Source organism: Monodelphis domestica, chromosome 6 (genome assembly GCF_027887165.1).
Source record: "Monodelphis domestica isolate mMonDom1 chromosome 6, mMonDom1.pri, whole genome shotgun sequence".
Lineage (NCBI taxonomy): Eukaryota > Metazoa > Chordata > Mammalia > Didelphimorphia > Didelphidae > Monodelphis > Monodelphis domestica.
This window is the reverse complement of record NC_077232.1, coordinates 292415139-292428626: the sequence shown is the minus strand read 5'-3', so window position 1 is coordinate 292428626 and position 13488 is coordinate 292415139. Positions and strand designations below refer to the sequence as shown.

Sequence of the window (13488 nt, the reverse complement as noted above, 5' to 3'; positions counted from 1 at the left end):
GTTTAGAGTTCGGGCAATTGGCAAATGGGACATTTTCCAGAGAAAATTTGAGGTAAAATCTGAGTTAATAACCTGGCATTACGGATCGGCGAACAATGATAGAAGCAGTTTAAGCCCTGTTTTTGCCTCCTCAAAACAAATTCAGCAGTGCCTGGGCAAGTCCCTGGCGCTTAATAAGCTTGAAAATAAACCAACAATTCCTGGAGATAGGAATGTAACAGGCCCGGGTAATAATACACCTACTCCCTCCACCCCGGGGAGAACAAAGGCCAGAGCCCGGCAAAGCATGTGACATCCCCGGGACAAAAAGAGGGGATCTGAAGACACCACCTTTACTTTAAACAAGGACACACATACCACTCAGGTTATAGGCTTTAACTACAAACGAAATCGGCCTAGGAAGCTCCCCCCCGCCCCCATTCCTTTTAAATTGGTCTCGCCTTAGCGTAAATCATGGACACGCCTGGCCCCCATCCCCCCATCCCCTCGGCCCTTCCTGCGGATGAAGCTATTAGATAAGGTCTAAAGCAAAAAGGGGCTGTTGGAGTGGAGGTGCAGTGTTTCCTAAAAGCAGGAGTCGAGGGAACTGGAGGCCAAGAGGAAGGGTCCTGAAAGAGAGGGCCCCACCCACGGCGGGGGTAGTTCTTCCTAGAGAAAGAGAGGGAGGAGCTCAGCGAGGGAAAGGAAGGGGCAGAGGAGGAAGGGAAGGGAAAGGGGGACAGGAGTGGGAAGGAGAGAGATAGTTGGAGAGCGGCGGGTTCAGCCCGGTTCTCCCGGGACGGCCCCCTACCCACTTCCCACCAGCACTCCGGGTGGGCGGAGCCAGGGCTGGTGGAGGGGAGGGGGAGAGTGGAGGAAAAGACTCTGGGGGAGGGGAGGCTAGTAGCAATAGCTCCTCCCCCTCGTTTCCCATCTCTTCCCGTCTCCCTTCCTCCCCCTCCCCCGCCCCGCCCCGCCCCGCCCCGGTGGGGGTGGCCGGTCCGTTCGCTCCAGGCCGTGTTCACTCGCTAGTTCGGTCGCCTGGGGCTGGACTGGGCTGGGCTGGACGGTCCGGCGCTCAGGGCGCCGTGATGGCTGAACCTCCAGCTCCTGCTCCAGCAGCAGCGGCTGCGGCTGCGACGCGACCGCAGGGCGCTGGGGAGCCAGAGCAGTCCCCGGCCGACAGCAGCCCCGAGCCTGGCTCGCCGGAGCCTGCGCCCTTCTTCCTGTTGTATCCAGGCGATGGCGGAGCGGGCCAGGGGGCGCGACCCTCCCACCATCCGCCTCTGCAGCCGCCGCCCCAGCCGCGGGGTTGGAGGACGCCGCCGTCCCCGGGTTCGCCGCTGCCCTTCCTGCTGCTGAGCTCCCCGGCGCCCGGCAGCATTAAGCCCCGTGAGTACGAGAGGAGAGGGGGGCAGGAAGGGAAGGGGGGCTGGCTCAGCTTCGTTCCCCCACGTGTCGTTGCCGCCGCCCCGCCCCATCATCCCCAAGACCCCTAACCAGCTGGAGCTGGACTCACCCCCCCTTCCACCACCCCGCCCCGTGCACTCTCGACCAACCAGGGCTGGACTACCAATTCCCCCGCACCCGAGGTCAGCCGGGGCTGGAACCTGTCGCAGCTGCGACTGGAACTCCTCGCTCCCCTCTGGCCGGCTGAGGTTGAACCCCCAATCCCCCGCATCCCTTTTTAGATGAAGGCTCTGAGCTAAATTGGGGCCGCCCTCTTCCTCTAGGCCACTCCCCTTTTGCATCCTGTCTTATCCACGCCCCACTCCTCCTCCCCGCACCCCTTCTTAGGTGAGATTGAAGCCAGCCCTCTCAGCCCGAGCTGGGCCAGCCGCTCCTCGCTCCCCTTTCCCGACGGGGCCGGGTCCTCTACACACCCCCCTCTCCCTGGGGGTCCGTGAACCTACACCGACCGGACGTCCCTGGTTAGTGTCTTCCTTCCAGAGTGTTGAGAGCGATCGCAGCCCTTCCGCCCCTCTTTGGAAGGCCCCCACCCTGGCGAGGACTGCGCCCTGTCGGGCACCTCCAAACTCCTGTCGCTCTGCCGAGCGTCCGCTTGTGTCCAAGTTTGCCTCCTTCCAAAGTCAGCCCCCGCCTGGGCGGATTTGGGGTTCCCTGGCCCGACTGCCTTCCGGAGAGTAAGGGTCATTGGGTTCCCGCCCGAACAGCACCCAGCCCTGTGAACGGTGGGCAGGACGGTGAGGTGATGCAGAGCCCGCCGAAGCCGAGTGGGCTGGACTCCCGAGCCGTCCTACGCACGGCAGGGCCTGCCGAGAGCTGTCCCGCGAGTCGGGACAGAGGGGTGTTCCTGGGCGCCGAGCAGCGGGCCCTGGGGTGCCCTGGATAGCAGACTTGCCTGTGCCTGGGAGAGGCCGACGGACTAGGCTCTGGCCTCCCCCGAGCCTCCCACACACACTGAACCACCCTGACACCGGCAGCCTGGCCCTCCTCTGGGCATTCCCGTTCTCCGAGAAATCCCAGGCCTATTCCAGCCATTTCCCGAGAGGTTCCCAAGTCTCCCTGCTCCCGCCCACGGACAGCTTTGGATGGAACTGCGTTTGGTGTCTGAGGGGTCGCGCATCCCGAGACAGCTGATAAAGTCCCCAAGATTGAGCCTGACCACTGTAGCGAGCCCAGAGCACTGGGCCAGGTTCACTGCTGGCCCCCCTCGGACAGGCGCCGTTTGATTTTGTGTTTGTAATAACACAAGGAGAGGGTGGTGTGTGCTAAGCAGCACGGATGGGGGGGGGGGGGGCTCCGGAGAGCTCCTGCAGCCAAGCAGTGATACAATAAGCCAAAGGAGGAAAGGGCTCCTTGACTGCCACGGCGACTCCTCCGCTTGGCATTTACGGGCTTCCACAATCTGGCTGCCGTCACCTCTCGCTGTTTCCATTACTCCCTTTTCACCCCCTCCAAACCAGGCTCCTGTCTTACACCGCCTACTCCCATCTCTTCCCCTACGAGCTGGGCCCTTCATCTCCGCCTGAGTCCTTGTCTGCCTTTAAGCCCACAGGCCACCAACAGCTTCCTTCAGCACCTGAAGCTTGTTTCTTTCTCTCCTGTTTTTCTCTCCTTCCTTCTCGGTCTCCCTCCCTCTTCTCTCTCTCTCTCCCCCCTTTCTCCCTCTCCTACTTTCTCCTCGGCCTTCTTTTTCTCTCTAATTTTATTCTTGTTTCCTCCCTCCTTTCTTTCTCCTTGTCTCCCTCCCTCCTCTTTGTCTGTCTGTCTGTCTCTGTCTCTCTCTCTCTCTCTCTGTCTCTGTCTCTCTCTCCCCCTCCCCCTCCCTCTCCCCCTCCCCCAATGGGCCTCTCCCACTCCCTCACTTGGATTACTTTCCTGTGCTCCTGTTTCATTTTCCCAGTGGAATGGCAGCTTCTGGAGGAACAGCACCTATTTGTTTTTGCGTTGAATCCTGTCACCTAGCTGTGCTGACCGACACTTGTTGAATTTGCTATTTAGTTGTGTGGCTCTTCCTGATCCTGTGGACTAACTGTTCTTGGGTTATGTTGGACTCAAGTGGGTTGTCATTTCCATCTCCACTGGATTAAGGACGGTGGAGGTTTAGTGACTTGCCCAGGGTCACAAGGTTAGTGTCTGGGGCCAGATTTGCATTTAGGTCTCCCAGGCCCAGCTCTCTAGCCACCGAGTTGCCTCGATGCCCCTATTCTCATTATTATTATTGAGTGGCTATTATTACGTCAAAGATAACTAGTGCAAAGTCTGAGATGGGCTCTCCTGGCTTCTGGCCTTGTGTCAGACGGGCTAATCCACCACAGCCTTGGGGTTCTGTTCTGGGGAGCCTAGGCCTCTTAAGCCCTGGGATACACTTGGGAGTAGAATAAGGAAGGATCCTAGGAAAAAGGACAACTGGGATGTGCTGGTGTGGAGGGCACACATCTCTTAGACGTCGGTTCTCAAACTATGCTCTGGGGACCCCATTGTAAGGGGTGCTGATCCAGACCCAGACTTGGTACAGTAAGACAATTTGCTCTCTAATGGGGTAAGTACCTATAGGCTCTGGGGAGGGGGGTTGTCTTGGTTTGAAGCATGAAGCTGGACTGCTGCTCTAAGGTATGAAATTTGATTTTGACTTATACAGAGGGCAAAGTTGTACATGCATCCATGTCTCCTCTGCCAACAAGCCTTTATTAAATGCTTATTTTGGACTCTGGCACTGCTAACCTTTGGCGATGCTGTAGAGAGAGAAATTACAGGATGCAAAGAGTTTGATTTTCAATTGTCAATCTCCTTTGCACCCTGCAATTTCCCTTCCTACAATACAAGGAGCAAAAGACATAGCCAGTGTCCTCCAGGGCTCCATGTTTCTACTAAGGGAGACAACACAAAATTGCATATTCCGGATACATACAGTTTTAAGTGGTAGGTAATTTGGAAAGGAGGCTCAGTGGGGTGAGTAGGGAGGTTGAAAAGTGACCAGTGTACAAGTTGGGATTTTTTTTTTTAAACCCTTACCTTCCGTCTTGGAGTCAATACTGAGTATTGGCTCCAAGGCAGAAGAGTGGTAAGGGTAGGCAATGGGGGTCAAGTGACTTGCCCAGGGTCACACAGCTGGGAAGTGTCTGAGGCTAGATTTGAACATGGGACCTCCCATCTCTAGGCCTGGCTTTCAATCCACTGAGCTACCCAGCTGCCCCCACAAGTCTGGGATTTTTGCTGAGGCTTGAAGGAACCTGAGAAGGATGGAGTTTCCTCTAGGAGAGAGGGACAGCAAAGAGACCAAAGTGTCCTTGGAGAGGATTGGGGTGGGGACTAAGAAGCCAAGAAGGATGGGAAGGAGGTTAGTTTTGAAGGGCTTTAAAAGCTACACAGGGGCTCTGTGGGTTGAGAATCAAGCCTAGAGACAGGAGGTCCTGGGTTCAAATTTGACCCCAGACACTTCCTAGGTGTTGGACCCTGGGCAGATCACCTATAACCCCCATTGTCTAGCCTTTACTACTCTTCTGCCTTGACACCAATACACACTATTGATTCTAAGATGGAAGGTGAGGGTCTTTTTAAAAAACTTGGAATTTAGGAAAATAACAGGCAGCAAGTGATGGGGAAGATGGATTGGAATGGGGGGCATCCAGCAGGCTATTGCAATACTTTAGTAGTGAAGGAATGAGGGGAGAGTAGGTAGAAATGAAAGATCGTGGTAGACCCATTAGATGAATGGAATGATTTGGGAGGGTCAGTGAAGATGGCATCAAGGCTATAAAGTTGAGGGGTGTGGCTAGGAGTTTAGGGGTGCCCTTGATGGTATTGAGGAAGTTTGGAAGAGAGACAGTTTCTGGAGAAAGCCAGTATTTTGGACATGTTGAGTTTGAGATGCTTCCAAGATGGCAAGCAGATTTAAGAATGGAGCTCAGTTAAGGAATTAGTGTTGGATATACAGCTCTGGGTAGCATCTGCATAGAGATGAGAATTGGATCCATGGAAAGTAATGAGATTGTGCAGGGAGATAGCATAGAAAAGAGGGGACCCCCCACAGAGCCTGTGGGAACACTGTGGGCTGGATTCTTGTGATCCTGTTTTGCCATGGTTCTCTGCCCATGTTCTTCTTCGGTCTCCTTTGCTGGAGCCTCTTTGTCCAGGCACAGGCCATAGATGACATCGTGGAGGGCCCCCAAGATCTGTAACCCCTCTTTGACTAAGGACCCATTCAACCTGGGCTTAATTCTGGGAGTTGACTCCAAAGAATGAGTTTCTGTCTTTTCTCTTGCCTCCACATCCTAGCTGGATTTTCCAGGAAAATCTTTTAAAATAAAAACATTAATAAATGACTTTATGCCTGTGTTTCTCCAAGGAGAAATGAGAGTCCCTAATTTTCATGTTATCCCTCGATGTACCTTTGGGGTGTAATATTATATTTTTATTTATTTATTTATATTTTTATATTATATATTTATATATAAATATATATTTATATTATATATTTATATTTTAATTCTATTATTGTATGGGGGTGATTTATATTCACCCTAGAAAATGTGTAAGACAGGAATCACAGCTACCCATTGGACTCCTTCCTTTCTCCAGTAAAAGTAATAATTTTTGGAGGGGAAAGGGGGAGTTGCTGCGCAAATACTGCCCATTTTCTTTGGAGTTGACATTGCCCGGGCAACTTCCTACAAGAGTGGAGTTGGTGAATGCTAGCTCCCTTCCCCCTAGCACCAGGTTTTAAGCTATATAGCTTGACCCTCGAAATCTAACAAATAATCTAATAATAATAGATCTGATCTCCCTGTAGAAAGCTGAATTCTTAAATCTCTCCAGAACTTCTGGGCGCTCTGGTCTCTGAACTCTGCATAGAAAAGCCCAGAAACTCCCCACTCAGGTTTTCCAGGTTCTGCTTCTGCCTGTGGCTACTCCTGTTCCTGGGGGAGGAAAGCAGGCAGATACCTCCTCCCTTTTCCTCTCCTCCCCTCCCTTCCTTTCTGGGTTCTGGGCTAGAAGGCCTGCCCCCACAAGCCCTTGCACAACTTGGCTTTGCAGACTAGGATCTGACCCACCCCCACTCCCAGTTGCCTGTCCTCTTGGAGGCAACTGTTTGCTGGCGTTGAGAACCGAATTCCTATATTCCTGCAGGCCTTGCAGCACCTGATTGGGCCTTTCAAACATTGCACTTCCCCTGATTTGTTGCGCGTGAAATCTCCTTATTAGGGCAGTGGGAGCCAGCCAGCCCACCAGCCAACTGGTCAAGTTGAAAGGAAAAGGGAAATTGAATATTGACTGCTCCAAGCAGATTGTCCGGACTGGCATCTTGAGTTTCACCCCTCGGACAGCCTACTATGTGACACAGACCGCCCAAATGCTCAGAAATACTTGGAGGGGATACCATCGTGAGGCCCTTGTGGATGGCCATTTTGTAATACGATGGCGTGTCTCCTGCCAAGTTCAGTAATTAACAGGCATTTATTAAATGCCTTATGACAGGTGAGGAATGCCCCGAAATCTACAAATGGAATCAGAGTCATATGGAATACTGCTGAGAAAAGATTGGACAACAGTTGTAGGAAATTGTAATGTCAGTGTAAGTTCTCGGGGGCCCAGTGCTTTCTTGTTGTTGTACTCTTAGGGTCTGCAGTACCTTGCCCAGATTGGATGTTGAATCCATGTTTATTTGGATTCAGTTGAATTTGGGTTTGCAGATTTATTTTGACTTCTTACCGTGGCGCATACTCTTTGTTTTCTATAAAGTCTGCTTATAAAAATAATCATGTAAGCTCTTGGTCCTGGACCCCTTTGGCAGTCTGTAGAACCCTATGAACCCTTCTCTGCATAATGGTTTTGGATGCACAAAATAAAATACTTTGGATTACAGAAGGAGCCAATTAGGTACAGTTGAAAAACCAGGTTTCCCTAGGATTCCAGATTGACTCCAGTCAGTAAGAAAAAAAGTTGGAATTTGACTTGGACTTATAATGACATTAGCTGTTCTTTTTTTAAAGAGTGGCCTTCCCTATTTGTTTATTAATTTACTTTTCTTTTTATTTGTTTCCTTATTGCCAATGTAATAGTCTCTGTTATTCAATGCAATTCAACTCTGGCTAGTCAGTCCCTATGTTAAATGCCTGCTACATCTAGGCACTATCTTATGCTGGTCACAAAAGCAGAATGCTGAAATAGTTCCGTGAAAAATTTGCCTTCTGCACTTACTCTTTATTTAGGGTTTAGGCACATCTTCCAGGTCTGCGTTTTCTACTGTAAATCTTTCCTGATGTTGTTCAAATGACAAAATACATGGGGGGGGGGGGAAGGGGTTCTTTTGATCACAAATGTGATCTACCTTCTCTGTACCTTAGAGTTACCTAATAGATGTCACACTTATTTGAATATCTTCATATGGCAGGAATGGGGCAATAAATAGCCTTTTAGCTTGGCTGATCTATTCAAAACTAGAGACTCTCAGGTGTGCTTTTGGAGTGGCTTTGTTTGAACTGTTTAGCAGTGCCCAAAAATAGCTCAAGAAAATGAATCTTGCATGAGAACAGAAGAGGTGGTCATGTTCGTACCTTGTGTACTTTTTTGGAGGTCAGAGGGGAGTTATATGATAGCCATGCCATTAAATATTCAGTCCTCCTAAATCAGTACTGTAAATATAAAAAAACCCATGCCTCTCTAGTCTTCAGAGGGCTAATACTACATCTCAAAAATCTTTGTGGGCTGCTATATTTTGAATCTTTAAAAAAAAATATATATATATTACATATATATATATACACATATATATATATATAATTTCTATAATGGGAAGCCCCAGGGACTGAAAAACTACTACTGTATTGGAGTCAAGAGGACTTGGGTTCCAATCCAGCCTCTGCCAAGTGACCTTGAGCAAGTCTGTGGGCCCATTATATTTTATTTTTTGATTTGTTTTGTTTCTTAAACCCTTACCTTCCTTAAGTATCAGTCTAAGGCAGAAGAGGAGTGGTATGGGTTGGGTTATTGGAATTAGATGATTTGCCCAGGATCACATTGCTAGGAAGCATTTGAGGCCAAACTTGAACCTAGGACCTCTCGACTCCAGGCCTGGTGCTTTATCACTGTGCAACCTAGCTTTCCCTGGCCCATTGTCTTTATTATTTTTTATTTAATTTCTATATTATTCATTTTTGTAAGTAAATAATCTTATCAATCCAGAACCCCCCAAACACCCAAATAAACAAGTAATAAATCACATGTTTTCATCTGCATTCCATCTCCAACAGTTCTTTCTCTGGAGGTGGAGAGCATTCTTTGTGCTAAGTCCCTCAGAATTGTCCTGGATCATTATATTGCTGAGAGTAGCACAGCCTTGGCCCATTATCTTTAAAAGGAGAGGATAGAACTTGGCTCCTTGGTGTGAGAGAAGTCGCATCTCTCGGAGTAATTTCAGTGGTTCTGCGTTCCCTTATCCCAGTCCCTCTCTTTTAACCTGGTTTCTGAAAGAAAGACCCATCTCCTTTGAGTTGTTAGAGAAAAGATGGTTCTTATGCCATCTGCCTTTTTTCTCTTCCCATTTCTGCTGTAATGGGTACATGGATTAGTACCCATAAAATAGTCTACTCATCTTGGTTTTGTCCTGTCCTCAAGGGGCAGAATCAAAGAACGTTAGAGCTAGGAACAACCTTGTACTAAATAAACATCATTTTACTAATGAGGAAAATGAAGGCTTGACTTGCCCAAAGTCTTGACCTGGGATTAGTTAAATGGCAGAGCTGGGCCCTGGGTTTCCCCCTTCAATGTCCTTTCCACTCAGAATTGCAGAAATTAGGGGTGGTCTACTCCAGGGGTATCAAACACATGAGCTACATGTGGCCTGAACCAGATTCTTCTGTAGCCCCTCTCAGATTTTAATGTTTTGATCCATTAATAAACAAAAAATCTATCAACATGTATGGTTTTCTAAGTCAGTTTGTGACCCACTGGGATCCTTATGGTGGTTCCCATTTCTCTTGGAGTTTAACACTACTGATCTAGGTCCACCGCTTCATTTTACTGATAAAGGAAACTGAGGTAAGTTTACTTGGGCACTGAAGAGTCCAGATTTGAACCTAGGACCTTAGTCTCAAATAATAAGTTAAGAACTGTTACCAAAATAGTGCCAAATATCCAATTGTTCCAATTTATTCTGAATAGGCAATTCTTGCTCCCTTTATTTTAACAATGGTATTTATATTCAAGGTATTTCTCTACCTGGCCTGGTTTGCTTTAAATTCATTCCTTTCTTGTTTGCCCTTTAAAGTGTAGACCAGAAACTCACCAGCTTCCTACTGTCAATAGAAGTGTTGTGGGAGGTGGGTAAGGTACGTATTTAATCCCAGTGCTGGTTTCAGAGTGGCCTTATAGTAATTCCTAAAAATAAATCATATTCTGAGGGCAGCTGGGTGGCTCAGTGGATTGAGAGCCAGGCCTACAGAGGGAGATCCTAGGTTCAAATTTGGCCTCAGATACTTCCCAGCGGTGTGACCCTGGGCAAGTCACTTGACCCCCATTGCCTAGCCCTTTCCACTCTTCTGCCTTGGAGCCAATACACAGTATTGACTCCAAGATGGAAGGTAAGGGTTAAAAAAAAATAGATCATATTCTTTCATATAATATTAAACATTTTTTATTTTGAACTTGATGGCAGCTAGCAAATATGAGCATTCCCATATGCAAGAGAAAAGATAAAAGATTGAATGTGAAATCATAAATCTTTTGAGTTCAGTCAGCTACACATACACACGTGAATTCGGCACATTAATTTCAGAGCTATCCTGCTGATCCGTGTCTTGGGTTTTGTTTGGGGTGCTTTTATCATGTTAGAAGGATCCTTTTTTCCTTCATTTTTTGGTCTAGTCTACCCTGCTTCCCAATCCCCTCCCCATAAGCCACCAACTGTTAAAACAAAAGCTTCTCTTGTAATGTAATGCATAAGCCAACTCTCCAGCAAAACCATTGGGCCATATCTAGAAGTGCCTGTCCAGTCCCACCAGAGAGTGGGCAGTGGACGCCATCATTGTCCCTTAAGAGGTTTTTGCAGTGGTCAGAGTCCTTACAACATCTTGATTTAATAAGAATGGAGATTTTACAGCCCTTGGCAGAGCAGTGATGATTTGACTGCCTTTTGATTTCACACCCTTGGCCTTTCTTAATCAATAAACATTTATTAAGCACCTACTGCCTTCCATGGGCCAAGTGTTGACCTCAGCCTCTCAAGGGTGGGATAAATTGATATTTTTTCAACTCTTGTGAGCTGGTGGGAGCCCCAGTGCTAGTTAAGAATGAGTGTACAAGACTCAGTCAAGCATTTATCTAATCCTTTCTGTGTGCAAGTCACTGTGTAAAGGAAGGGAAAGAGCTGCCTGCCCTCCTCACACTTAGAGTCTAACAGAAAGGCAGACTGCAAGCCACCATGCACATCCAGGGTGTAGGGAAGACAGTTGTCACCATTATAGCTGGGGCAGAGGAGAGTGGAAAAGGATCAGACCCCTGAAAAGGGAGTCATGGAATGGGCTAGCTGGGGTCATGTCAGGAGAGACACCTCCATGAACCCTGGGGATAGAAGAAAGGCAAAAACCAAACCCAAAGAAAATCTGCCCTCAAGGAGCTGGCATTCTAGCAGGGGAGAGACAGCACGTACGTAACCATGAACATACAAGCTATAATCGGTGGAAAGTGGAGCAACAGGAAAGAGTCCAGCCTCCGATGACTGGATTTTAACTGTTAGAAAGCAGAGAGGAAAGTATAGGAACTTGGGAAAGCTTAAAAGGGATCAGGTTGTGAAGAGTTTTCAATGTTGGGGTTTTATTTTTCTTCCTGGGGCCAATGACACTGACAAAGGAGGAGAATGACATCGACCTACATTTTGGAAAAATAACTGGCTGCTGAGTGCAGGATGGTCTTTGGAGTAGGGAGAGGCTGGAGCGGGGGTCTTTCCTTTGAGTCATGGACCCCTTTGACTGGGTAGTGTAGCCTATTATCAGAAAAAGGGTTTTAAATTTATAAAATAAAATTCCTGGGATTTTGTGGAAATGAAGTTTGAAGCAGGATATTTTTTACTGAGTTTACAGACCCCAAGTGAACCCTTGGACTTGGGCCTGGGAGATCAGTAGGTGCCAGCTGTGAGTGGAAAGAAGTGGGTGTTTTTAAACTCCCCTTTTTCAGGGTGTTAACATGAAATCTAGAAACCCTAAATTTGTGGCCTAGTGGGATCTGGTGAACCCCAGCTTTCAGGACTAGCTTGTAGATTGGAGACCCCAAAGTTTGTATTTGTTCCCTGTTCCCATGGGAATCCCAGGTTAACAGTTTCAGACTGAGTGACACTCTCAGGTGAAAGACAATCCAGTTCAGGGGGGGGCTAAGCCCAAGCCCAAGTTGAGTGACTGGTGCAGTAGGAGGAGGGTGTGATATATTGGGAGAGGCTTCTGGAGACAAAGATTCACTCAACTTCAGGCCCAAGATTTTCTTGGTTTAGGGGAGCCTCCCAACTGGAAATTCTCACTCACACTTGGTCTCTGACATCCCTCCTGAGACCCCATCCAGAGATGGGGTCAGTGATTTGCCCCCTTCACTCAGCCAGGGTCTGAAGGAGCCGTAACTCTCTTTTTACTTATACCAGGACTCCTCTCTTGGGCTCCATTCACCTGGGACCATGACGGCTGTCTTCTGTGGCCATTGGCTCTATGTGAGCTCAGTATCTGGTGAAGGGGGACCCTTCTTACCAACCATACCAGTGCTAAAACCGTAGAGGAAGTCAGTGGATTTAGAATTATTGGGTATTTTTGCTTCCCATGAATACATTGATATGAAATTCTGTATCTGAGAAGAGATCTTTCATCCCCAAAGATTCCCAAAATGAGAGGCACTTGTGGCCCTTTGGTTTAAACTATGCTTTTCTCTAGCCTACCCACTACAGTTTTCATTCCTGTTGCTGAACATCACCTCTTCCAAATGCTGTAGATGTTGGGAGAACTTTAGGAAAAAAGCCATCTGAGGAGGCGTGCTTCCGGACTTTCTTGAATTAACTTTGGCTTTTCCCCCCAAGAGCCTGGAGTGCAAAGGTTTGGGAAGGATCCTAGTGAATGTACTCTGCCTAGATAGGTTCCATTAATCATTAAACATTTATTAGGTATCTTCTATGTGCCAGGCACTGTGCTAAGCTCTGGGGGATACAAAGAAAAGCTAAAAACAGCCCTTTGCAAGGGAAGAAAATAAGGGCTTTAAAATGCTGCAAAGGGGGGGAAGCTAGGTAGCTGGTGAAGCTGGCTTCCAACTAACTGCCCTCAGATACTTCCTAGCTGTGTGAGACCCCAGGCAAGTCACTTAACCTAGTCTGGCCCTTGCCTTTCTGTCTTCAGGTTGTTTCTAAGATAGAGCATAAGGGTTTTGTTTGTTTTATTTTAAGCTGAAAAGCTTGGAAGCGGTGCATATGTCAAGGAATGAGGATAAAGCCTCCTGGTAAACCATATGATTTTTTAATAGTAGAGAAACCATATAGGCACACTTGTAAAGTGAATCCGCCTCAACCATCATTGGGGGCCCCTGATGAGACCTGGCTTTTTATTCCTTTTTTAAAAAAATTATTTTAATAAATTTCCACACAAGTTTTCCAAAGTTACATGATTCATGTTGTCTCCCTCCCTTCTTTTCTCCCCCCTCCCTGAGTTGACAAGCGGTTCAGTCTGGGTTATATATGAATTATCAAGCAAAACCCAAGGGGGCCTGGTTTTAAGAAACAAGGAGAGCTCAAGTCCAAACAATATCTGACTTGTAAGTGGTAGGGGGCCTGGGTGGCTTCTTTGTCCAAGAGGACAAAGGGAATGGGATTCCCCACTAGGATAAACTAGGATAACCCTCACCTACGCTTATCAGGGATAGGTCAGATAAACCCGATAGAATTCTTTTGGAGTCAGTCTGGCCCTCTAGGGGCCCCTTTCTTCCTGTCCCTCCTCTTCCTACTCCTAAGGAGTAATAAGGACAAGCTCACTGGCTCGCATCCCTTTTCTCTGGGGTATGTTGGCTGAATTCTTCAACTTT

At 48.0% G+C, this 13488-nt stretch overlaps 1 protein-coding gene across 13 annotated transcripts in view; it reads left to right on the top strand.

The window, feature by feature from the left end:
* Positions 1–480: 480 nt before the first annotated feature.
* The window catches only part of RUFY3 (RUN and FYVE domain containing 3), a 138532-nt gene continuing 125524 nt past the window's right edge, over positions 481–13488 (top strand). For 11 of the 13 annotated variants that reach the window (XR_008913047.1, XR_008913050.1, XR_008913049.1 and 8 more), the window contains exon 1: positions 946–1371. Coding sequence is in view for 8 of the 13 variants with exons in the window: in XM_056803367.1 (XP_056659345.1) it covers positions 1071–1371 (301 nt within the window). In the remaining 5 variants the exon portion in view is untranslated. Of the gene's footprint in view, positions 1372–13488 lie in introns of all 13 variants that reach the window. The other 2 variants (XM_056803373.1, XM_056803360.1) reach the window with 2 other exon arrangements.